We start from the raw sequence: 24,352 nt of genomic DNA, 5'->3' as shown, positions 1-24,352 counted from the left end.
CTCTTCTCTCCAAAGCCACCGACGCTGCTGCCTCCTACGTCGCCATCCCTATGGCCTCTCTCACCATAAACATTGGACCTCTTGTCAACGCTGCTGCTGTGGCTGCAGGCGCTACCGTGGCTGTCACTGTGGCTCCTTCCACGTTAGTCACCAGCCTTGTCCCTACAGGCTAACTCGAAGTCGTTCCAGCTATTGCTGTAGTGACCTCTTCTGTGACCATCCCTGCATTCTGCGAGCTGTTCCCACTGACCCCTCTGATTCCACTGTGTTCCTCCGGTGCTGGGTGCATTTCCATGCCTCAGTCTGTGCTGTCTTGCACCTTCACCATGCCACCAGACAGTGCTGTGCGACCACCGACCAAGGATTGGGACTTTGTACTCAGGCTCACACACTTCATAACACTACAGTAGATCATTTCCATTGTAATCTTCAATTGTCACAGGAGGACATTTTCCATCTTATTTCATGTGCGGATTTTGTCCTCGAATTGTACTGGGTTTATTTCATGTTCAATAAACAATGTTACTTCAAGTGTGCTAATAAGTCATTACCAAAGTACATTTACTAAATAAATATTCTGCATCTTATGAGGAATAAACGTACCTAGCATTGTGACTCCAAGTTATAAATAATTTAAGAAGTGCTGTTGGGCTATGGACTCCCTCTGTTGGTAAACGTTCTAATGATGGCCAAACAAACACATCAAATACAGCATCGATTTCAGTTGGAGACCATATGAACTCATCAAATTGTGAGAAAAAGCGAATAAGGGCTGCTGTGCAACTATTACGAAGAGTACGGAGGGCAGGAATGTATGCAGGAAATATCTGAAATTCACAAAAAAAAAAAAAAAAAAAAAAAAAATTACAAAACAGGTGATACTGAAAGAATTACAATGGTACAACAATCATACCTACCTGCTGTAGTTTTTATGAAATGTAGCAAAATCTGGAATTTTTCCCATTCCCATGTGAAAATATTATAAATCCGAGGACAGCAGTTTACTAATATTAGTAACTGATTTTTTTTCTCAATTCTGAGAATCGTGTATAATCTTAGAATTACAGTTGATATCTCACATAAAGAACTATGGCTCTAGATGTGACTAAACAAACTAGATTTCAGTAACAGATTTAATGAGTGATGTAAATTTTACCAACAATTTTGCGCAACCTATCATACAAAAGAATGGCATATTTTTGAGATATCTTTCACATGGTGCCTCAAACTACATATTTTCATAACACACAAATGTAAATACAAAAACAACAGATACAAAACTTTAAAAAAAATGAAAACATGTAAATCAAGATGGTGCCTGATACCTTTCAACGTAACCTAATCCCTGGCCAATGCGACAGGTCATGCCGTCACCACAAACTACACCACAAAATAGTAAAAATAATATTGAATAAGTATTTAAATGAACATTCCAATGTTCTGCTTTTCTGCCAGAAATGTATTAGCATGACTTCACGTATCCTTTGCTGTGGCTGGCTGCTTAATGTTGATTTGTGTGTTTACGTAGCTAAAGTGCCGTATTTGGTGATTTTTGTATTTATACTTGTGCACCACAAAAAGATGCACTTTAACTGATGAAACACATTATAAAGATCTCTCCAAACCACACCATTTTTGGTTCAATTTGTTGCACAAAAATATCTTGAAACCTGATGTCACTGGATAAAACATTCACTGTATTCCAAGTTAAAAGTGAAGATTGTGTCATTACTGTGGGAAAATGAATTAGAGGTGATTAAACCCATTATTTATTTAATAATATGAAGGGATGAATATTTCAAAAAGAATTGATGGAAACATTAAATACATTGGGTTTCTCCTTCAAAAAAGAGTAAAAGCTCTTAAGGTCACATCCACATATTAAGTCTGTGCTCACAGCTATATTTCTCATTTCAGTCAAGGGAGGATTATAGACTCTATTAATGCTGACATGGCAAAGAGTATATTATATGTACCTAAAATAGCAGATCTCAGCTGTATAAGATATTCTGAAGGGATACAAAACCTTTCATAATTTAGTGGAAAAGCAACTTACAAAACCTTTCATAATTTAGTGGAAAAGCAACTTTCCATGTCAGCAGGATATGTGGACATGAAATGTCTGGTGTTGTGCTGAAGGCAGTGTGTCTTCCGTGTTCAAAATTTAGACTCCGGGCATCTGTTTTCACACTATAGCGAAGTACTGAGGGATCAGTGACAGTAAGTCTCAAAAGAGAACTTTGAAATTCTTCTGTAGAACTTTATACTGTGTATGGCTGCAAAGTGACTTTTTCTATGATTGATAAGGTTTAATGGCTTCAACATATATGATTTCATTTTAAAAAGTGTAAATAAAATATTTGGTGCTGAGAAATATAACTTTATTATGGTATAACTGCATTTTGTTGAGTGGACTCCTAAAGTGTTTACAGTTCAGTGTGACTGACAGGTGTATTTTCAACATACCATTGAAAAACAATGAAATAAGGCAAAAATAGGAACATAGAATACACAAGAAATAAGTCAGGAACAAATACCAAAATCACCAAAAATAACTGTAAAATCGGGAAAAAGAGAGAGAGAGAGAGAGAGAGAGAGAGAGAGAGAGAGAAAGAACAGAATTGTCAGTGGGTAACAGTGAAATGGGCAAAAAAATTACTTTGAAACTGGCAAAAAACAACACCAAAACTGGAAAAATAATATGGAAATTGGCTATAAAATAAAATGATTTTGTTCTGCCCTAAAAGTAAATAGCTGAAGAGCTGTAACATCTGAAAGCCAAGGTTGTGAGGTTAAGGAGTGGAACGGCCACTAACTTAAAAAAACTAATAATAAATCAATAATGAAATTTAAAACAAATGTAACAATAATAGAAATTTCTGGATGGAATAATACATAAAATAAAGGGAAGGCAACCACTCACCTATAGCGGAGTGATGTGTGGTTCATAGATGCACACAACACAAAACACTACTCACATTAGCTTTTGCTCCAACAAGGACAAAATGAATAACATTTACTATGTATAATGTACAATTTGATTCTCTGATAATTATTATTTACATCACGAAAGACTTGCATTGCTTACAAAACCAAAGTATAGGTTTCAGTTTTGTTCAGTTTACTGTGTGATTATTCTGACTGATTCAGCATTTATATTTACAAAGCTTCATCTCTACTAAGCCCTCCAGCTTCCTGCATTCATCCTATTTTTATTTTCCCTCTTTACCACAGGAGGAACCTCATGTTTCACAAGCCAACAGTTCCATTACATTTTCCATATTACTGTATTACATACAGGTACCGGTATGAATTATTTGAGAAACTGAAGCTGTCTCATAATAGTGTTTAACACAAATTTACTGAGAACAACATGTATACACTGATACATACCATCTCTCTCCTCTCTAAGAATCCCTTAACTATGGCACCAACACACAGTATTACTCTTAATAAATATGGTAACAGCTGTTGTCCCATAAGTGATCCAAATTTGTCTAACACTACACCCAAAAGATTGACTGAGCTTTGTAGTTGTTTTGGATTAGGTGCACATTCCAAATTTAGTGATTTATCGATAGTAGTAATCATTTCAGTAGTGTCATCTGAAAAAATACACAGTTTTATTGCACCAATATTGTAAACAATTAAACAAATGTTTAAAGTGGAATTCTGAATGTATAGTACTTTACAAATAATACAAAAAATATGAAAGTCACACATTCTTACATCCTAATATGAGAAGAAAATATTTCATAATATAAGATTGTGTACGGTATCAAAATACAATACAAAAATGAAAGTCTATATGAGAAGAAAATATTTCATAATATAAGATTGTGTACGGTATCAAAATACAATACAAAAATGAAAGTCTTGGACAACAAGATTTCACACACCAGGGGGAAGAACCCTATGGTTTTACTAGTTATTTGTGAAAATGTCAGCAATTGAAATGTTTCAAGGAGTAAAAAAAAAAAATGGTTCAAATGGCTCTGAGCACTATGCGACTTAACTTCTGAGGTCATCAGTCGCCTAGAACTTAGAACTAATTAAATCTAACTAACATAAGGACATCACACACACATCCATGCCCGAGGCAGGATTCAAACCTGCGACCGTAGCGGTTGCTCGGTTCCAGACTGTAGCGCCTAGAACCGCACAGCCACTCCGGCCGGCAAGGAGTAAAAACTGAAAGGGTTTTTATTGACCATCACTATGATTGGATGAGGATGTATCTATAAAATGTACGAGGGTAAGTTAATTATTATCCGCAATTTAGTTATATTTTTGTTTATTCTGGTAGTACTGTCATTTTACGTTGATGACACATGCTTCGTTTATTTGTTAATGTATCTTTGTAATTTTCAAGCAGCTAATTTAGTTTCGTTATCATTGTCGTGCTGTTAAGCAAACGTCGAGGATTGCTGTCAAAAGGTGTTGTGTTGTTGCACAACAATGCCCGTTCACATACTGCTGGTCACACTGCTGAAATGCTCCAGAAACTCAAATTTGAAGTACTGGATCATCCTCCATATATCCCCGATCCTGCCCCTTCTGACTATCACTTGTTTGGTCCACTCAAACAGCCATTAAGGGATCGTCGATTTGCCTCGGACGAAGCAGTGAAAGAAGTGGTGCATTCCTAGCTCGCAGCTCAACCGAGAACCTTCTTTTATGAGGGCATCAAACCTTCTTTTATGAGGGCATCAGGAAGCTTGTACAACGATGGACCAAGTGTATTGAAACACAAGGAGTCTATCTCGAAAGATGATGTTCTTGTAAGTTTCCTATTTGATTACAATCAAATTTTATAACTACTTTGCGGATAATAATTGACATACCCTTGTACTTTAAGCATTTACAGACCTGACCATCAGTTAAAGGTCATACATTACCTTAAAGAAAATATTCATGTAAACCAGCCTTTAGACGATTTTTATTAAATTGGGGAACGCTATGCCAGAATGAAACCAAAATATGCAATGCAAATTTCCCTTAACACTTTTGTTACCTATATGTTCACTGATCAAAATGTGAGTATGCACTTATCCTGCCCCATTATGATTCATTCCCATATGACTTAAGACTTAAGTTTCAGTATTTCATCTTTCCTAGTTTGATTGTTATTGTGGTGAGAGATAAACAGATAGATATCATAGATGGATAGATACACACTAGACTCTCGTTAAACCGGCCCTTAGTAGTCCGGCCTATCAGTATCCCGGCGCACATCCAAACCATGTGCACAATGACTTTTATGACATCAAAAAGGAAGAAGATGCTATTCAACAGTACTCAGGACAAATGGATAGTGAGTTGGGAAAACGGAAGGTTATGCGAAAGAGTGAGAATGAAGAACTGGACATAGCTGTTTATATATGGTTCATACAGCAATGCAGTAAAGGAATTCCAGTCAGAGGCCCGATTATAAAGGTAAGAGCAGCTGCATTTAACAAACAACTTGGTGGTAGTAACTTGTTTGCAGTGAGTGAAGGTCGGCTATCAAACTGGAAAAACATGACATTCAGCAGCTGACAGTCACTGGGGGGAATCGCTCAGCAAATGATAAGGATGCCGACGAGTTTGTAAACAGGGTATGGAAGATAATAGAGGAAGAAGATTTAACTGCTGATGCCTTGTATAATGCTGATGAAACACGACTCTTTTACAAGAGGCTTCCTTCAAAAACATTAGCTGCCAAGAATGAGAAGGAAGCTCGTGGTTACAAGCTACGGAAACAGTGCGTAACATTAATGGCATGTTGTAATGCAAATGGGAGTCATAATCTACCGATTATGGTGATCAGAAAATCCCAACGTCCACATTGTTTTCAACACAATGACACAAATAATCTACCTGTGCAGTATTGTGCTCAGAAGAAAGTGTGGATGGACAGACAAATGCTCTCTCGGTGGTTCCATAAAACATGTGTACCAGCAGTGAGAAAAGAGCTAAAGAAAAAAAACCTTCCACCGAAAGCTATCCTTATAATTGGCAATGCTCCCAGTCATCCTTCAGATGTTTCTATTAAGTATGGTGGTATACAAACATTTTTTCTCCCACCCAATGTGACAGCGCTAATCCAGCCCACGACCAGGGAATTTTGGAATCAATTAAACTTCATTATCGGCATTCACTTCTCATCTCCTTGCTGAACTAAAGTGAAAACGACTCTATCGAGACTATGGTGATGACTTGGAAAGCAATTAACATACATGATATTGTTTTCCAAGCAGCCGAAGCATGTGATAAAGAGGAGAGCGCTAACATAATGAAGACCTGGAGAAAATTGTGGTCATCCATTGATGATTTAGGAGCCAGGTTTTAAATTTTAAGACATTTCCAGGGGCAGATGTGGACTCTGACCACAATGTATTGGTTATGAACTGTACATTAAAACTGAAGAAACTGCAAAAAGATGGGAATTTAAGGAGACGGGACCTGGATAAACTGACTAAACCAGAGGTTGTACAGAGTTTTAGGCACAACTTAAGGGAACAATTGGAAGGAATGGGGGAAAGAAATACAGTAGACGAAGAATGGGTAGCTCTGAGGGATGAAGTAGGTAAAAAGACGAGGGCTAGTAGAAATCCTTGGGTAACAGAAGAAATATTGAATTTAATTGATGAAAGGAGAAAATATAAAAATGCAGTAAATGAAGCAGGCAAAAAGGAATACAAATGTCTCAAAAATATGATTGACAGGAAGTGAAAATAGCTAAGCAGGGAAGGCTAGATGACAAGTGTAAGGATGTAGAGGCTTATCTCACTAGGGGTAAGATAGATACTGCCTACAGGAAAATTAAAGAGGCTTTTGGACAAAAGAGAGCCACTTGTATGAATATCAAGAGCTCGGATGGAAACCCAGTTCTAAGCAAAGAAGGGAAAGCAGAAAGATGGAAGGAGTATATAGAGGGTCTATACGAGGGCGATGTACTTGAGGACAATATTATGGAAATGGAAGAGGATGTAGATGAAGATGAAATGGGAGATACGATACTGCGTGAAGAGTTTCAGAGCACTGCAAGACCTGAGTCGAAACAAGGCCCCGGGAGTAGACAACATACCATTAGAACTACTGACGGCCTTGGGACAGCCAGTCCTGACTAAACTCTACCATCTGGTGAGCAAGATGTACGAGACAGGCTAAATACCCTCAGACTTCAAGAAAAATATAATAATTCCAATCCCAAACAAAGCAGGTGTTGGCAGATGTGAAAATTACCGAACTATCAGTTTAATAAGTCACAGCTGCAAAATACTAACGCAAATTCTTTACAGATGAATGGAAAAACTGGTAGAAGCCAACCTCGGGGAAGATCAGTTTGGATTCCATAGAAATGTTGGAACATGTGAGGCAATACTGACCTTACAACTTATCTTAAAAGAAAGATTAAAGAAAGGCAAACCTACATTTCTAGCATTTGTAGACTTAGAGAAAACTTTTGACAATGTTGATTGGAATACTCTCTTTCAAATTCTGAAGGTGGCACGGTTAAAACACAGGGAGCGAAAGGCTATTTCCAATTTGTACAGAAACCAGATGGCAGTTATAAGAGTCGAGGGGCATGAAAGGGAAGCAGTGGTTGGGAAAGGAGTGAGACAGGGTTGTAGCCTCTCCCCGATGTTATTCAATCTGTATATTGAGCAAGCAGTAAAGGAAACAAAAGAAAAATTCGGAGTAGGTATTAAAATTCATGGAGAAGAAGTAAAAACTTTGAGGTTTGCCGATGACATTGTAATTCTGTCAGAGACAGCAAAGGACTTGGAAGAGCAGTTGAATGGAATGGACAGTGTCTTGAAAGGAGGATATAAGATGAACATCAACAAAAGCAAAACAAGGATAATAGAATGCAGTCGAATTAAATAGGGTGATGCTGAGGGAATTAGACTAGGAAATGAGACACTTAAAGTAGTAAAGGAGTTTTGCTATTTGGGGAGCAAAATAACTGATGATGGTCGAAGTAGAGAGGATACAAAATGTAGATTGGCAATGGCAAGGAAAGCGTTTCTGAAGAAGAAAAATTTGTTAACATCGAGTATAGATTTAAGCACCAGGAAGTCGTTTCTGAAAGTATTTGTATGGAGTGTAGCCATGTATGGAAGTGAAACATGGACGATAAATAGTTTGGACAAGAAGAGAATAGAAGCTTTCGAAATGTGGTGCTACAGAAGAATGCTGAAGATTATATGGGTAGATCACATAACTAATGAGGAGGTATTGAATAGAATTGGGGAGAAGAGGAGTTTGTGGCACAACTTGACAAGAAGAAGGGACCGGTTGGTAGGACACGTTCTGAGGCATCAAGGGATCACCAGTTTAGTATTGGAGGGCAGCGTGGAGGGTAAAAATCGTAGAGGGAGACCAAGAGATGAATACACTAAGCAGATTCAGATGGATGTAGGTTGCAGTAAGTACTGGGAGATGAAGAAGCTTGCACAGGATGGAGTAGCATGGAGAGCTGCATCAAACCAGTCTCAGGACTGAAGACCACAACAACAACTACCATTGATGCCGAGTTGGATCAAGTAGTGAGTGCCAGAGATGAGCCAGTCAATTTGGAATTATCAATTACTTTGTACACTGACATGTTCCACAACCTTCCAGGAGAAGAAATTGATGATGAAATTGTTACTAAGTGGCTGAATGAGGAAAATTGTGATACGGGTCAAACCTTAACATTTAAATAAATAATTAAAAGTGTGCAAGAAAGTAATGATGAAAGTGATGAAGAAGAGGACACAGGAAGAGAGAGCATGAAGATTTCTCACACTGCTGGTGGTTAAACTGCTGAGGTCTTCCTGGAGTACTTTATGCAACAACCAGACACATGCGGTATCGATGTAATGCTTGTAAAGGGGTTGTGTGATAAAGCATGGCACCGTCACTTATCATCATTGCGGCAGTTAAAAATTAGGAGCATGTTTCATAGTGAGTGATATGACTGTATAATTATGTACAGTACACACTCAAAGACCAAGTTTTCTTTGAAAATTGATGTATTTTTGGATTTAATAAAGTATATCTTCTATGTTTCAAAATTGTATCCTTCGGTTTAATAAAGTGCAGTATGCTATATCCCCTATGTTTTCAAACTAAATAAAAAACAAAATAAATGAATAAAATGAATTTCAGACACTCAATAATCCGGCACTTCTAGTAATCAGGCACCCATATGTACCAGGAATGGCCGGATTAGCGAGCGTCTAGTGTACATAGCTGGATACAGACAGAGAGAGAGAGAGAGAGAGAGAGAGAGAGAGAGAGAGAGAGAGAGAGAGAGAGAATAAGTGTCCCATGTTTATCAATAACGTGTCACCTGCTATACTACTAAAAGTGCTTCTGGCATGTACACACACAAAGAAAATTTACTTAAAGTAGGTGAAAATAACAAAAGTACAATAGTAAAGAAACTAATAAATTGCAAATTACAGGATTCAAAAGAGTTTTCTTCACCTTTTAGGTGGTCCATTAAATTTTTGAAAGCCATTTGCACAAATATCATCAGTTCGTTCTCATGACAGCCAGCCAGAAACCTCAAAACTAAAGATCGACGTAGCTGTGCTGCTGCTTTGCCTGTAGATTTTGAACCAGTTTTCGTCAGCATTTTACTGTAGACTATCCTGGAATACAATTTGTTAATGAGAGAAAGGTTATTATAACACTGAGAGTTAGAGACACTGTAGGTGCATTTCTGTTTCAGTAATAATCAAGCTGCTGCAATAAGTTCTGCTGAAATAGTATATTTACAGTTTTACATTCTCCATTGTTAATAATTTTATCACTAGATGAACTGTTTATAGGTATCTGTATGACTTACCTCATAATTATAGGTATAAGTTTCTCACGGTGTTCAGTTTGAATTACGTCACTTTCTTTGTCAATGCGAAACATAGTTATTTCGCTTTTGAATGTTTTATCATCTAACAAGTTGAACAAATTAGGCCTAGAACAAAAAAGGTGTCATTTTGTTCTGACAGACAGTTGATGAATTCCACATGATAAAGAAAAAATTATGATACTTACTGGTATGGAAGAAGAAACTTGTGTTTATATGTAAGCAAGCAGCTGAGTGCTAGCTTCTGGACATCATGATTTTTGTGCATCAGCAGATCATAATACAACTTACTTAACTCTGATTCTCTAAAAATTGCTTTTGGATTCCGAAGTTTTGCAAAGACACTCATATGTGCAGCAAGAGTCCTGTGACAAAGGTAGTGGACTTAATTAATATTACTATGTATTTCCACATAATGCAAAGTTAGTTAAAAACTATCTGCCTACATTAGACTTCATTAAAATTGTAATGATTCTAATACATAATAAATGGAGAACATTGCATATTTTCAATATTTAACCTGAGAACAAATGGGTAGCAAGACAGTCACTATTTCAACAACGTAGGAAAAGACAGATTGCTACTTACCGTACAGAAGACACATTAAGTTTCATACAGACACAATTAAAAGACACTTGCATGGAGCTTTCGGCCACAGCTTTCATCTGCAAGAGAGAAACACACACCATTCATACACACAAGCAACAATACCTCATGCTCACATGACTGCCAACTCCAGCATCTCGGGCCAGGATGCAACTATCACGTGGGATGCAAGCAGCAATATGGAGGGGGCAGGGAAGGGGAAGGGGAAGGGATAGTAGTGTACAGGAGGGCTGAGTGACGAACACTGTCTAGTGGAGTGTGCAGGGAATAGAATGCCAACAGGTGCAGCATCTGGAAATTGTGGGACAGGGAGGTGATATCCCTTCCCCTTTCCTGCCCCTTCCAGATTGTTGCTTGCATCCCACGTGGTAGTTGCATTCCAGCCCGAGATTCTGGAGTTGGTGGTCATGTGTGCATGAAGTTTGCGTGTATGAATGGCATGTATTCCTCTTTTTCCAATGAAGGCTGTGTCAGAAAGCTTACTGTAAGTGTCTTTTAATTGTGCCTGTCTGCAACTTGTCTTCTTTACAGTAAGTAGCAATCTGTCTTTTCCTACATTGTTGATATTCCTACATGGAGTTTCCATTGTTTGAAAATCACTATTTCGACAGGAAAACTACCCACCACAGTCAATACAGTTCACGCCATGAGAATCAACTTTTCTTATGCATATAAGTGCTTACTGAGTCTTCTGATAAAAGCTTAAATTATAACTATTCTCATGACTATAAGCGCTTACTGATTTTAAGTCTTAAGTTACTGTGGCTTTAAAATACAGTTACCTCACAAATTCTTTAGCACTCATTGTTCTTTCTTTTGGAAAAGATATTTCTTGATGAATCACAGCTTCTTCTGGTTCTTCTTCACTATCACCTGAGCTTTCATTCTCATTAGTCAGTGTATCCGTCTGCAATGCTGTATCTTTTCTTTTAATATTCACTGTTTTTGCTTCCTGTACATTTGTTCTAAAAAATTCATCCCTGGAGACAAATAAATAGTGTGTTACAAGCCAATAATTGTGGGTACTACGTAAAAAAACTGATACATTATTTTTTTCTGTAGAATTTATTATGGATAGTCACAATGGATATTTTTTATTCACATATTTTCAATTCAGTACAACGAAACTACCGCATTAATAAATTGAGCATAAATTATTGCATGCATTCTCTCTCTCTCTCTCTCTCTCTCTCTCTCTCTCTCTCTCTCTCTCTCTCCCCCTCCCTCCTCCTGCATCCCTCCTTTGGCACCATCTTCACTCCATTCTGTTTGTCTACTTGTATAACTATGAGAACTGCTTTATCTAAACTTTTCCTTTTATTCTTTATTCTACACTTTCAAATTCACTATTTCATTCCCTTCTAATTTCTACCATAAAGTCCTATTCTCCTCTTTATGTTAGAAAGTTACTACTGTTCACACTTTTCAATGAGGTCTCCAGCTGTGTACTATAGTTTGCACCTCATTCATTTACATCTTTGATTTATAGTATGCACACTAAGTGCATGAAGTTTTCAGCTTTGTTCAATAACTTGAGTTGTAGCAGAATCTGAATTTCAACATGGTAATTAAATTGCTTTCAGATGTTATCATCAATTTTATACCATGTGTCCCACTAAGCCTTACAGCAGACAACAAAAAGTATTCACACATGATCCTCAGACTGGTGCCTTTAGCTGGTCTCTAGATGAACAGTATACCCAACTGGATCCATTAGGTATCCCTATCTCTGATACTAACCGTAGATGCACTGCAACTCAGAACTTAGCCTTTAATAAATCCCCAGAAAATCATTTGTGATAAGAGATATATAATCAAAATTGTAATAAAAATTAGTTACTGGAAGTATTCAAACCAATCTTTTAACAGCCATATAAACATGGAAAAAAGCTGTATAATTTCTTCTTGCAATATAATAAAGAAGCCATTAAATGTAAAAAGCAATAAGGTATATTCTATTAAGCACTATAATTGTTTGTCTGAGTTACCATACACTCCAATAAAAGAGTATAAACACAATATCAATTAATCAAGTTTTCATTCTGTCCCCAATGAATACCATTTGAGTCCAAAATTCAATTATATTGGCAATTGAAGTATGGGGTCAGGAGTGATTACTGACCAATGAGATTCCAAAAATGTGCTATAGATGTAACTCGTGCAATAAATAGATCCTTTGAAGTTTTGAACATGGGACTAACAGTAATAAAATTATTCCATGAAAAATGAAATCTATCAAGTTCAATGCTTACATAATATCAGATTAGAACTGAGGACGCTTTTACAGATATAACCCCATAAGAAACTTCAAGAACACTCCAAGGGAGTGTTGTAACACTGTTAGTGTTCATAATATTCAAACCATCTGGTGAATAACATGGGAAACTGTGTGAAACTACTAGCAGATACAGTTGAAACATAGAAATGCTAGAAAATTGTAGAAAAATGAAGGAAGACCTGCAAAGAGTCAGCACTTGATCCAGGAACAAGCAACTGACCCTCAACATAAATAAATGAAACTTATTGCACATTAACAAGTGGGAATACTCATTGTCATTAGATTGCACGATAGTTGATAAACACAAACCGTAACTACTGTTATACTTATAAGAGTATGCATCCATAGTTATTGGAAGAATCGTAAAGAAATGTAATTCACCTATAACAGAGGTAGCATACAAAACTCTCAATTGATCATTTCTTGAGTACTGCTCATCAGTGTAGGATCCTTGTCCGGTAGGATTAATAAAGAAGATAGAGGAGATAAAAATAATGTTTTGTCACAGATTCATTTAGTGAGTGCAAAAGTGTCACAGAATTGTTCATCCAACTCCAGTGACAGACAGATCACAACAAGCTCCACTGACAAGTCTTCTTAACAGTGCACTATTTGCGAATGGAACATGAATTAGAGGGGCTTGGGGAAGGGGGGGGGGGGGGTGACAGTAGAGCACAAAGTACATTCTACCACATATCGTTACATGGCTTGTGAATATACATGTAGATGTGGAATTTCAACTGTTCCATTCTCTTAGTGCTTCATATATGCTCTCTCTCTTCTTCTCTATCTCTCTCTCTCTCTCTCTCTCTCTCTCCTCCCCCCCCCCCCCCCCCCCTTTCTCTCTCCACAATATTTTCAAATCCAAGGTTGAAGCATTCATTGTGGTACACTACTCATTTCTGTGTAGTAATTCCCCGGAGCAGCTAAGAACTTCTCTTTGGAATGTGTTGTTTATTTGTATACTCTGTCATAATTTTTTGGTGTTTAATTCTTTTGTTTGTAAATTTTCAAATCAGCATTCTTTAATATGTACTGATTTGTTCCATGACCAGTAGCACTGGCTTGCATGGTCCTACATAACTTGAAAAATAAATAAATAAAGCCATAAGTTTCACAGCTATTGCTTTTAGTATTCTGACAGTTGTAGTGCATTTGTTTAAGTTCTGATGTGACCACAATATTCCAGGCCAAACAAAGAACAGTGACATGAGCATAACAAATTTGGTATTCAAAAAAATAAAACAACAAAGACAAATGCTTTGCCATGTAGTGAAGTCTCCATTTTTTATACAAATGAATTTACAACAATATAGCTGCTTTCACTAAAAATTAATTCTGTTATTACTGTAGAAGTAAAAAATGTGCTTTAGGGTACAAAAATAAGGAAACCACTTACTCCACAAAAGATAGGAAAATTGGAGATACTTCCTTATTTTTTACTTCACATATTTCTGGGAATTCTGCAAATGTTTTCCAAAGCAAAATGCGGTAATTTACATAATCAGGCTTATCATTCATCTCATTCAGAGACACATATGACAACTGCAGAAATTCATCTGAAATAAAAAGAATATTTTAAGGCCATCATTATAATTAACCTTAGACAATAATAACACAGCTTACAGCAAACACTTTAAAAAATTATTCAACTATAGTAAGTGAAAATGCAAAAGTGTACTATGATGTGGCACAGTTCTGAAAAGTGTCATTTTTACAAGAGAGATTGGCTGAGGAAACATTTGGTACAAATACCACTGTGGAACAGAGAAACATTGATTTTTTTAGGGTATTCTGCAAGAACAGTGGCTATTAAGACCTGATATACTGGATCTGGAGCATTTTTCACCTGATCAGTATAGTTTATGAATCAACATACTGATGCAGAAATTCCACATGAGGAAAAAAAGCACAAATTATGAGTATCTGCATACTGATACCAAGTTTCCCCTTGGGTCTGAATGGACAGGGGAAGTGTAAAATTTGTGGCTACAATTGGTATGTGGACGATCAAAATGTGACACAAACAAAAAGTATAGTGTCATACATATAAGGGTCATAATGCGGAACATGCTAAGATAATGTAATTAGATAGACAAAAACTCTAATCACCAAGTGGTGGTGGAATACACAGATAAAAGAAGGTTATAATTAGGCAACCTTTCAGAGCCAGTGGCAGAAGGGTTGAAGGGGAAGGAAGAGGGGTGAAAGAATAGGACTGGAGAGATCTAGGAAAATAAGTATAGTTCGGAAAAGTCACCCAGAACTATGGGTCAGGGGACACTTACTGGATGGGATAAGAAGGAAAGACTGACTGTTCGGGACTGCACGGGACAATATCTGAAAACCTGGGAGATTAAAGGGGAAAGACAAGGTAGTATGCAAATAGAGATTACTGCTAAAACAGTGTACAATTTAATAAGTGTGTAAAGCTAAGAACACTGTACGTAACAGAGGCAAGAGGGGGATGGTGAAAAATAGACAGGTAAGAAAATGAAAGATGTAGAAAATTAAACAGGGTGAAAAAAGGAGTAGTTACTGTGAAGAAATGCTGAGATGGAAGAAATTAACGTAAATTAAGGCCAGATGGATGGAGAGAACCAAGGACATGTTTAGCGCTAGTTCCCAACTGCGGCGTTCTGAGAAACTAGTGTCGGGGGGGGGGGGGGGGGGGATCCAGATGGGGTGTGTGATGAAACAGGCAATGAGGTCTTTACTGTCATGTTGTTGAGCATGCTCTGCAAAAGGATACTGTGCATTGCCAGTATACACCCTCTGCGTAAGCCCATTCATCCTTGCTGAGAATTTGATGGTGGTCATGTCAATGTAAAAGACCAAACACCATTTACATAACAGCTGGTATATGACCTGTGTTATGTGAACATTGTTCGCCCTGTTCCATTGGCATGACTAACACCAAATTATCAGTTATGATGAATGGCCGTAGGCAGAGGATGTATAATGGCAACACACAATATCCAGTTGCACAGCATGCTCTACAAAATGACAATTGTAACCCTTCCCCCGGAACTAGTTTCTTAGAACTCCACAGGTGGGAATTAGTGCTAAACACGTCCTTGGTTCTCATCACCCATCTGGCTTAATTTACATTTACTCTTATTAATTTGTACACAATGTTTCAGCAGTAATATCTGTCTGGCATATTACCCTGTCTACCTCCTTTAAGCTCTCAGGTTTTCAGATCTCATCCGGTGCAGTCCACAACAATCAGTCTTTGTTTCTCATCCGGTCCGATAAGTCTCCCCTGACATGCAGTTCTGGGTGACTTTTACGAAATCCACCCCTTTTTCCTAGACCTCTCCAGTTATTTTCCTTCACCACTCTTCCTTCCTTTTCAACTCTTCTGCCTGAAGGAGCCACTGGCTCCAAAAGCTTGCTTAATTATAATCTTTTATGTGTGTATTCTGCCACTGCTTGGTGAGTATATTTTTTATTGATCCAATTAATATTATATTGTCAAAACTTGATTGTTTTCATTGGGATACACAAAGAGGAATATGAGGAAGGGCAACATCTCACTAATAGGAGAGCTGTTGATGATTTGATGTTATTGTACTGGGTGTTTCAGAAGAAACAGGAAGTATTTTTGGATGTGGTAGTATGGACAAATTTTAATAGCATTTCATATAACATGTATTCAATTTTATTGTTTATGAGATACAGCTGGTTACAGATATGAGTTCTCATTTTGCATGTTGGTAGTCCCGTTACTATGGATTTATTTATTGTTAGTCATTTTTGTTTGGAAGTTCAAGTTGTGAAGCTGGTTTGAGTTTACTGAAGTGAACTTAAGTTATTCGAATTTTTCGACATAATTTCAATTTGATTGTGGTATTTGTGTATGGGGGTTTGTAATGGAAACAATGCTGCTTGTAAGGAATATGGCAAATGATTTCCTACTTGTAAGAGTACCACATTGAAGAGTGTTTACTTACATTTCCCCTAAAATTGTGAGAGGCTGGGGCAGTGCCCAGCACTCATTTTTCATCTGAATGTGCAAATAAACAGAGTGTAGACGAAGTAGGCAAGATTATTCAGCTGGTACAATGCAGTCCTTCAATAAACACATGCAAAATTTCTACACATATCAGTATTCTACATGCAAGAATAAGGCAGATATTACACATGTATGGCATCTAGCATTATCATTTCAACACCTTCAAGAAAACAGATGAAGGCAAATGACTGGGTGTTTGTCACTGGCTACTTATAAACTGCCAAGCGAGCCTATTAATAAGGCTTACTGAGGAAGCCACTTTCATCCATGATGGTACAAGTAACACTCGTAGGTCACACTGGAGATCTGACAAAAACCTGTATGCATTTGTTGAGACACATTTTGAAGAATACTTCTGTGTAATGTGTGGTGTGGTACGACAGACAGTCAGTTCTTTGGTCCTGTTGTGTAACAGCATCGTCTCACAGACTTCATTATCTAGGCATTCTTCCAGCATTATTAGAAGAGGTCTGTTAGGCTACAGGGATGAGTCTGTTTTCCAGCATGACGGGGCCTCTCCATATTCTAGTCATCAGGTGACACATCACCTAAATCTAACATTCTCTGGAAGAGGAATTGGCCCAAGTAGACATGTTTCTTGACTATCACAGTCCCAAAATCTTACCCACTTTGGATTTTTGCCTGTAGCAATGGCTGAAATGTGCAGATAACTAAAAACAAATACACACAAGAGATAAACTGATCATTTAGATTATGATCAGTGCTGCTCTCACAACAAATACCAAGAGAACCTCAGAACTACACATAGCGTTGTCAAGAGAATTCAAAAGAGTATTGAAGTATGAAATGAATTTTATGTACACCAAATATTAACTTAATCATTTGCCTTTGCTTAACACATTCTGAAAGTACATATTTGGTTTTTTTTTAACAGCCGTATCTCTGTGTAATGAATAAAAACTGGACCCATGGTTGGTTGATTGATTTGGGGGACGGGATGAAACAGCGAGGTCATTGGTCCCATCGTTAGAGGGAAGGATGGGGAAGGAAGTCGGCCGTGCCCTCTCAAAGGAACCATCCCGGCATTTACCTGAAATGATTTAGGGAAACCACAGAAAACCTAAATTGGGACAGCCGGATGCAGGTTTGAACCACCATCCTCCCGAATGCGAGTCTAGTGTGCTAACCACTGCACCATCTTGCTTGGTTGGACCCATGTCATAAGGAACATTTTACTCGAATTAGTCTGTACTACCACATTCTAAGATATTTACTATTCCTCCAGAAACACCGTGTAAATTCAGAATTTGTGTGAAACCACATGACGTGGAAGGACACACGAGGATTCCTAGACATGAAATGAAATTATGGTATGGCATTATTGGCCAGCAGATGCCGTCTGAGATAGTTCAGCTGCCTAGTGCAAGTCTTTCTATTTGACACTACTTTGGAAACTTGTGCATCAATGATGATGAGATGAAATGATGAGGACAACACAGATACCCACTTCCTGAGCACAAAAAATCTCCAACCAGCTTGGAATCGAAACCGGGACCCTAGGGTCTCGAGGCAGCAATGCTAACCACTAAATTACAAGCTGCAGACTCTCAAAAATTACAGATTTACTGATCATTGTGTTTTATCTTAGAATGCGTGTGCTCCCTGCCGCCGTTGGATAAGCAGCTGCCAGCAGCAATTCGTAACCTCTTAGCTCACTTATTTGTTACATAGTTTAATTCTTAATTTCTTTGCGTGTTTTTGGGTACTTGCATAGTTTAAATCACAAATTTCGGGCGTATTATAGTATTTGAGAGTTGTAGCATTGTGTTTTAGTACCTGAATAGTGTAAAATCGCGTAGTCTCCTTCTGCCGCCGAGCAGTGTATAGCAGTGCGCAAGTAGCAGCATTACTGCATTTACTAGGCAATCTTGTATTTTAATAACCGTTTAAATTTTGTGTCGATCTGGTTGTGTTCTCTGTAGATTAGTTCAGACGTTCTTTGCACAAAAGTAATTAGCATGGATAGGGACTGCAACTGCTGTGTTCGGATGCGGGCTGAGTTGGCATCCCTTCGCTCCCAGCTTCAGGCAGTGTTGGCTTCAGTCACACAGCTTGAGGCTGTTGCCAATGGGCATCACTGTGGAGGTCCGGACGGGGGTTTGACGGGGACGGCCAGCTCGTCCCACACATCTCCCAATCGGACTTCGGCTGTGGCTGCCCAGGATACTGCCCACATTGAGGCAGACCCCTCACCCGTGGTAGAGTGAGGTGTCGTCTCAAGGTGTGGCAGGGGGCAAAAGACATTCCGGAGGGCTCAACGGAAGGCCTCTCCAGTTTGTCTGACGAACCGGTTTCAGGCTCTGTCTCCGGCTGATACTGATCTTCAGCTAGACATAGATACCTGTCCTGTTCCAGAGGTTGCCCTCAGTCTGCAAGATCCGGGCGGTCACAGAGGGTGGGCTTACTGGTAATTGGGAGCTCCAACGTCAGGTGCATAATGGGGCCCCTTAGGGATATGCCTGCAAGGGAGGGGAAGAAAACCAATGTGCACTCCGTGTGCATACCGGGGGGAGTCATTTCAGATGTGGAAAGGGTCTTTCCAGGTGCCATGAAGGGTACAGGGTGTGCCATCTGCACGTGGTCGCTCATGTCAGCACCAATGATGTGTGTCGCTATGGATCGGAGGAAATCCTCTATGGTTTCTGGCGGCTATCTAATTTGGTGAAGACAGCCAGTCTCGCTAGTGGAATGAAAGCAGAGCTCACCATCTGCAGCATTGTCGACAGGACTGACTGCAGACCTTTGGTACAGAGCCGAGTGGAGGGTCTGAATCAGAGGCCGAGACGGTTCTGCGACCGTGTGGGCTGCAGATTCCTCGACTTGCGCCATAGGGTGGTGGGGTTTCGGGTTCCGCTGGATAGGTCAGGAGTCCACTACACACAGCAGGTGGCTACACGGGTAGCAGGGGTTGTGTGGCGTGGACTGGGCGGTTTTTTCGGTTATATGGCCTCGGGCAAGTACAGAAAGGGCAACAGCCTCAAAGGGTGTGGGGCAACATCAGGACATGCGGGGACCAAGCAGCAGTCGGTATTGTAATTGTAAACTGTCAAAGCTGCGTTGGTAAAGTACCAGAACTTCAAGCACTGATAGAAAGCACCAAAGCTGAAATCGTTATAGGTACGGAAAGCTGGCTGAAGCCAGAGATAAATTCTGCCGAAATTTTTACAAAGGCACAGACAGTGTATAGAAAGGATAAATTGCATGCAACTGGTGGTGGCGTGTTTGTCGCTGTTAGTAGCAGTTTATCCCGTAATGAAATAGAAGTGGATAGTTCCTGTGAATTATTATGGGTGGAGGTTATACTCAACAACTGAGCGAGGGTAATAATTGGCTCCTTTTACCGACCTCCTGACTCAGCAGCATTAGTGGCAGAACAACTGAGAGCAAATCTGGAATACATTTCACATAAATTTCCTCAGCATGTTATAGTCTTAGGTGGAGATTTCAATTTACCAGATATAAACTGGGACACTCAGATGTTTAGGACGGGTGGTAGGGACAGAGCATTGAGTGACATTATACTGAGTGCACTATCCGAAAATTACTTCAAGCAATTAAACAAAGAACCGACTCGTGGAGATAACATCTTGGACCTACTGATAACAAACAGACCCGAACTTTTTGACTCTGTAAGCGCACAACAGGGAATCAGTGATCATAAGGCCGTTGCAGCATCCCTGAATATGGAAGTAAATAGGATTATAATAAAAAAAGGGAGGAAGGTTTATCTGTTTAGCAAGAGTAATAGGAGGCAGATTTCGGACTACCTAACAGATCAAAATGAAAATTTCTGTTCCGACACTGACAATGTTGAGTGTTTATGGAAAAGTTCAAGGCAATCGTGAAATACGTTTTAGACAGGTACGTGAAGAGTAAAACTGTGAGGGACGGGAAAAACCCACCGTGGTTCAACAACAAAATTAGGAAACCACTGCGAAAGCAAAGAGAGCTTCTCTGCAAGTTTAAATGCAGTCAAAACCTCTCAGACAAAAAGAAGCTAAACAATGTCAAAGTCAGCGTAAGCAGGGCTATGCATGAAGCGTTCAGTGAATTCGAAAGTAAAATTCTATATACCGACTTGACAGAAAATCCTAGGAAATTCTGGTCTTACGTTAAATCAGTAAGTGGATCGAAACAGTATATCCAGACACTATGGGATGATGATGGCATTGAAACAGAGGATGACACACGTAAAGCTCAAATACTAAACACCTTTTTCCAAAGCTGTTTCACAGAGGAAGACCGCACTGCAGTTCCTTCTCTAAGTCACCGCACGAACGAAAAAATGGCTGACATCGAAATAAGTGTCCAAGGAATAGAAAAGCAACTGAAATCACTCAACAGAGGAAAGTCCACTGGACCTGACAAGATACCAATTCGATTCTACACAGAGTGCGTGAAAGAACTTGCCCACCTTCTAACAGCCATGTACCGCAAGTCTCTAGAGGAACGGAAGGTTCCAATTGATTGGAAAAGAGCACAGGTAGTTCCAGTTTTCAAGAAGGGTCGTTGAGCAGATGCGCAAAACTATAGGATTATATCTCTGACATCGATCTGTTGTAGAATTTTAGAACATGTTTTTTGCTCGCGTATCATGTCATTTCTGGAAACACACAATCTACTCTGTAGGAATCAACATGGATTCCGGAAATAGCGATCGTGTGAGACCCAACTCGCTTTATTTGTTCATGAGACCCAGAAAATATTAGATACAGGCTCCCAGGCAGATGCCATTTTCCTTGACTTCCGGAAGGTGTTCGATACAGTTCCGCACTGTCGCCTGATAAACAAAGTACGAGCCTACGGAATATCAGACCAGCTGTGTGGCTGGATTGAAGAGTTTTTAGCAAACAGAACACAGCTTGTTGCTCTCAATGGAGAGACATTTACAGACGTTAAAGTAACCTCTGGTGTGCCATTGGGGAGTGTTATGGGACCATTACTTTTCACAATATATATAAATGACCTAGTAGATAGTGTTGGAAGTTCCATGCGGCTTTTCGCAGATGATGCTGTAGTACACAGAAAATTGCAGCGAAATGCAGGAAGATCTGCAGCGGATAGGCACTTGGTGCAGGGAGTGGCAACTGACCCTTAACACAGACAAATGTATTACGAATACATAGAAAGAAGGATCCTTTATTGTATGATTATATGATAGCGGAACAAACACTGGTAGCAGTTACTTCTGTAAAATATCTGGGAGTATGCGTACGGAACAATTTGAAGTGGAATGATCATATAAAATTAATTGTTGGTAAGGCGGGTACCAGGTTGAGATTCATTGGGAAAGTCCTTAGAAAATGTAGTCCATCAACAAAGGAGGTGGCTTACAAAACACTCGTTCAACCTATACTTGAGTATTGCTCATCAGTGTGGGATCCGTACCAGGTTGGGTTGACAGAGGAGGTGGAGAAGATCCAAAGAAGAGCGGCGCGTTTTGTCAAAGGGTTATTTGGTAAGCGTGAAAGCGTTACGGAGATGTTTAGCAAACTCAAGTGGCAGACTCTGCAAGAGAGGCACTCTGCATCGCGGTGTAGCTTGCTGTCCAGGTTTCGAGAGGGTGCATTTCTGGATGAGGTATTGAATATATTGCTTCCTCCTACTTATACCTCCCGAGGAGATCACGAATGTAAAATTAGAGAGATTTGAGCGCGCACGGAGGCTTTCCAGCAGTCGTTCTTCCCGCAAACCAAACGTGACTGGAACAGGAAAGGGAGGTAATGACAGTGCCCTCCGCCGCACACCGTTGGGTGGCTTGCGAAGTATAAATGCAGATGTAGATGAGTTGACTTAGTGTCAAATTTTATTTCATTGCTTCACAGTAAATGATTCCACTTAAAAAGTTAACTCACTTTTGAACAAAGAGCAGCTTTCAGTTAAATCTTCAGTCTTCATGGGAGCTTTTATGTGAACTGCAGCCAATCTTAACTGGTCACCAAAGACAGACCAGAAGTCTGAAAGTTGCATTCCTCGAGCATACGAGGAAATCAACTTGCCAGTTGGTTCCCACAAAAGTTGAAAATTTATATACAATGTGCCAAGCAGGTGGTGTAGTGGAACCTGAAAACACACACATTCTGTAGAAATACAACTGAATAAAAGGTTATAATTAAAGGTGGGGAAGAGGGGCTTGTGGCACTTTATATTCAAAAAATATAAAATGTCGCAGGATGAGAGATGTGATGACAAATTAGTTTGTAATTTACTAATAGTTGTGCAGTTAATGCTTGAAACCCGCAAATATAACAATAGCACCAAAATTTTCAATTGCAATGCACTCTTTTCTTGTTGTTGTTGTTGTTGATGATGTGGTCTTCAGTCCTGAGACTGGTTTGATGCAGCTCTCCATGCTACTCTGTCCTGTGCAAGCTTCTTCATCTCGTAGTAGCTACTGCAGCCTACATCCTTCTGAATCTGCTTAGTGTATTCATCTCTTGGTCTCCCTCTACAATTTTTACCCTCCACGCTGCCCTCCAGTACTAAATTGGTGATCCCTTGATGTCTCAGAACATGTCCTACCAACTGATCCCTTCTTCTAGTCAAATTGTGCCACAAACTCCTCTTCTCCCCAATTCTATTCAATACCTCCTCATTAGGTATGTGATCTACCCATCTAATCTTCAGCATTCTTCTGTAGCAACTCTTTTCTTACTCTTTAATAATAATGCAAAATAACTTACATTTAATAACTTCCTGCCTTTAATGAAGTATTAAATAAGAGGGTCATTCAATGAGTAATGCAACACTTTTTTTTTTCTTGGCCAACTTTGTTTGAAAAATGTGAACTTCATTGTGGGACGTCGTGGAATATTACTGCTTCAGCCCCTACAGTTTTACAAAGTTCCGATAGGTGGGGATGCTATACGTAGCCTTCAAAATGGTGTCTATAATAGAGGTGTGTTCGAAGCAAAGAGCTGTAACTGAGTTTCGTAGGAACCTGCAGAATGTCTACGGAGACATGGCTGTGAAATGAAGCACAAAGAGTCATCGGCTGATGTGTCTGTCATAATTGCAACAAGGTCAAGCATATATGTTCAATCTACCGCAAGCTGGCTGTCCACACACAAATGTGACTCCTACAATGTTGGACTGTGCATGTCTCTCATTCCAGGTGATCAGCGGATCACAATCAAACACTTCGCTGTTCAGCTGGATGTCTGTGTTGGTAGTGCTGACACATTCATCCACCACCTGGAGTACTAAACGGTGTGTGCCTGCTGGGTTCCTTGAAGTATGACAGAAGACTATCAAGAGTGACAAAGGACGATCTGTGTGGAATTGCTTGTGCATTACAAGGCTGATCATGACAGTTTTTTGTTGAAAACTGTTGGCTCTGATGTTGACCAGTGGAGTGGTACCATGTAGGCACACAGGCTCCTCAGTTATGGTGGTATAAGGCTGTCACACTGAACTGAGATTATTTTGAAAGGTAGGGTTTTGTAGCCAAAAGAGCGGGGAATAATCTGGCGTATTCGAATCCTGAATAAAACTAACCTGCTTTCAGAAAAAATAAGTGTTGCATTACGAACTGAACATCCCTCATATCACACTTTAATTGCATCTCATTTACTTGCTTCAGTGTATA

At 39.2% G+C, this 24,352-nt stretch overlaps 1 protein-coding gene across 1 annotated transcript in view; it reads right to left on the bottom strand.

The window, feature by feature from the left end:
• The window catches only part of LOC126223916 (small subunit processome component 20 homolog), a 206,637-nt gene that overhangs the window by 121,883 nt on the left and 60,402 nt on the right, over positions 1 to 24,352 (bottom strand). Inside the window, exons 9-16 of the mRNA XM_049942200.1 lie at positions 22,620 to 22,827; positions 14,125 to 14,284; positions 11,230 to 11,427; positions 10,030 to 10,206; positions 9,824 to 9,949; positions 9,460 to 9,626; positions 3,394 to 3,605; positions 604 to 827 (exon numbers count right to left, since the gene is read on the bottom strand). Of these exons, the coding sequence (XP_049798157.1) occupies positions 604 to 827; positions 3,394 to 3,605; positions 9,460 to 9,626; positions 9,824 to 9,949; positions 10,030 to 10,206; positions 11,230 to 11,427; positions 14,125 to 14,284; positions 22,620 to 22,827 (1,472 nt within the window). The remainder of the gene's footprint in view (positions 1 to 603; positions 828 to 3,393; positions 3,606 to 9,459; positions 9,627 to 9,823; positions 9,950 to 10,029; positions 10,207 to 11,229; positions 11,428 to 14,124; positions 14,285 to 22,619; positions 22,828 to 24,352) is intronic.

This window comes from Schistocerca nitens, chromosome 1, assembly GCF_023898315.1.
Source record: "Schistocerca nitens isolate TAMUIC-IGC-003100 chromosome 1, iqSchNite1.1, whole genome shotgun sequence".
NCBI classification, from domain to species: domain Eukaryota; kingdom Metazoa; phylum Arthropoda; class Insecta; order Orthoptera; family Acrididae; genus Schistocerca; species Schistocerca nitens.
Note: the sequence above shows the minus strand (reverse complement) of the source record. Positions and strands in the feature narration are given on the sequence as shown.